The sequence below is a fragment of the Austrofundulus limnaeus genome, unplaced genomic scaffold (genome assembly GCF_001266775.1).
Source record: "Austrofundulus limnaeus strain Quisiro unplaced genomic scaffold, Austrofundulus_limnaeus-1.0 Scaffold174, whole genome shotgun sequence".
In the NCBI taxonomy this organism is placed as follows: Eukaryota; Metazoa; Chordata; class Actinopteri; order Cyprinodontiformes; family Rivulidae; genus Austrofundulus; species Austrofundulus limnaeus.
Genome location: NW_013952576.1, coordinates 707,927 through 710,620, shown reverse-complemented (window position 1 = coordinate 710,620; position 2,694 = coordinate 707,927). Strand labels below are relative to the sequence as shown.

The 2,694-nt window shown below is 39.3% G+C and overlaps 1 protein-coding gene across 2 annotated transcripts in view; it reads left to right on the top strand.

Annotated features, from left to right (window-relative positions):
• pcyox1l (prenylcysteine oxidase 1 like) overlaps window positions 1-2,434 on the top strand; it is a 13,738-nt gene extending 11,304 nt beyond the window's left edge. For both annotated transcript variants that reach the window (XM_014017674.1, XM_014017673.1), the window contains exon 7: window positions 719-2,434. In XM_014017674.1, coding sequence (XP_013873128.1) covers window positions 719-968 — 250 coding nt within the window. In that variant the 3' untranslated portion in view covers window positions 969-2,434. The remainder of the gene's footprint in view (window positions 1-718) is intronic.
• The last annotated feature ends 260 nt before the right edge of the window (window positions 2,435-2,694 follow it).

Here is a 2,694-nt window from a genome sequence, read left to right as displayed (position 1 = left end):
AGCCCACAGTGTTTATGCTTTTGACACGCCCACTCTTGTGACACGCCCACTTTGATTCCGCAGATAACCCCTTCTCCAGCTTGGAGACACAGCCCAGAGGCGGAGCTAGTCCCAAAAGGCGGTTCTAGTCCCAACCGGTGGTTTTTGCTCCCCTGCCTGGCTGCCTCAGGACACTACAGGATTTCTCAAACATGCATGAATGAGTCAAAGCAAGGCTTTGGGCATGTTTTTGATGAGAGGAGAAATTTATAACATGATATAAAACTCAAAAAAATTATTTTACATCACAATGCCACTTTAACTGTCTTGTCTTTGTAGTGCATTCAGTTGATTATAGGTTGAAAAGGATTAAAGCATCTTGTTTTTATTTGTTTTACACAATGTCTCATTTTCATTGGAATTGGGGTTGAAGAATTTGTTACTTAAAAACTGTAAATACTAACATGTTTATTGATCATAAAAATCACAAAATGCCAAAATCTAATATCTTCATAAATGTGCTTTTTTTGTCATTTTGAGTTAGAAAGCAAAGTTTATGTTTACAATTTAACGTGGAAATTGTCCTTTTTGGGATAAATATATTCATAAAACAAACGGCAGGGATTCAATAACTCTGTTGATAATTGGACCTGGAGTAAAAGCTCCAACGATTAAAAGCTTCAATGAGCAAGAGTTTTGCATGATCACATCTGGCTGTTTCTTCACCTCCGGTTTGCAGGTCGTACTACTCGGTGCAGGTGACTGAGTGGCAGGCCTACCCTCACTACGGCAGCAGCCCGGGCCTGCCGCCGGTGGAGCTGCACCCCAACCTCTACTACCTCAACGGCATCGAGTGGGCCGGCAGCGCCATGGAGATGAGCTCGGTGGCTGCGAAGAACATAGCCCTGCTGGCGTACCACCGCTGGAACAAGCAGACGGACATGGTGGACCAGAGAGATCTGATGCACAGGATCAAGACCGAGCTATGATCCCGCCAGCTGAAAGTCCACGCGTTCTTCCTCAAAGAAACGCTTTCAAGGGTTTTCGTTTAAAGAAGCGGAATAATCCCTGCTGTACTGCAAATGTCCGCTCACCTTCTCTAAGCTTGTTTTGTTTGTAATTAGACACRCAGCTTTTRATGAACAAAATCTGAGTCACAGTTTAATTTTTATCATCAGCTGAGACTTTTATCAACGTTAAAAAAAGGTTCTGAGTCTGTKCTGATGTCCAAAAACCTGTCTTATCTGCATCATGAGCATGGAGGAAAGAACACACGAGGCATGTCCTATTCATGATTTGTAGAAATTWCTGATGTGTAGTTTTTATCTCAAAATTATAAAGCTTTAATTTGTCGTAAGAATAAGAAGCGTTTTTCTGTGTAACTGCACTGCGTTGTATAAACGATTCCAAGAGGATAAATCTCAAATGAAGAGGACTGATAATTTACTTCCTGTTTGCAGTCTGAGCTCGTTAATCTCAGCAATTTTTTTTTATAAATTATTAAAATATTTATTCAAAGTTCTGCAGTGACTCAGAGAAGGGTCCACTGGTGCTATGTTGTGTAGCTCCCATCAGACTGTTTCTATTATCTCCCCTTCCTGCAGCTTTGTTGCGTAATCCAGCGGAAAGAATTTATTTTTTATTTTTTCTCAGGAAGAGGAGTCAGCCAGCTTTAACTCTGGGCAGAAAAAAAAGACAGATCTGCTGTTGTTGCTGATGGTTTCTTTTTTTTTTCTCCTGGGCCTAAAAGCCTCACTCTGATCTTACATTTCTAACACAGGCTGTAATCTTGTTCCTGGAGAAGCAACACACCAGACGATAACATGGAAATGTCTAGACTCTGGAAGATGGYAGTAAAACTTTGGAGAAGCGTCTGATTTTAATAAGTTCTGGCAGCACATTCAGGCTGAGGCATTTTTTTAAAATGAGGACTTTTCTGTGAGTTAAAGGAGCTTCAGCTGATTGTAAGAAACTTAATCTAACGAGTCCTGTGATTTCATCAGAGGCTGGAGTTTGAGCTGAGACATATTGTTGATCTTAAGTCCGAGTCGCCTCATAAACTGTATATATCTGTCGAGAAACTCAAAGGATGAACGAGGCCAACAACACTTCGTCTAATGAGCTGTGCGTCTGCTCGCTGCTGGTTTCATAGCAGCCAGAAAACAATCAATGCTTAAAATAGAATCAAAGTGAAGTTCAGAAGCTTTCTGAAGCTCAAAGTTGTGAGTCATTGATGGAAAATTAGTTTTTATATTATTGATTATTATCTGATGGACTCATTTCTGATGTTTAATGACCAGAAATATTGAATATATTATGGTGTTTTCCCCTGAAAGCATTGTGAATATAATATTCAAAGAGGCTGACCCACTCTTTGGATTTTTATGATTATGGGTAAAAATCCATGGGAAATGATTTCCGATGATAATCAAGAAATATTAAAGCATAAAACCTCCCTTTTCAAGCTTGTGTCATATCTCACAATCTTCTACAAATTATTACTGAACTGTAAAACATGGTGGAATTTAATTTCCTTCATCCTAATCCCTAAAAACTAAATATTAACTCTAGTAATTAAAGATGTTGCCGAACAGAAATGAACTCATAAGAAGGGCTGATAATACGAACAGAGGATCTCATGTAAATCAGTAAATCCTCTTAATTTATAGAAAGATAATGTAGCGACTATCCAATCCAACCTTTTAGTCGCTTCTG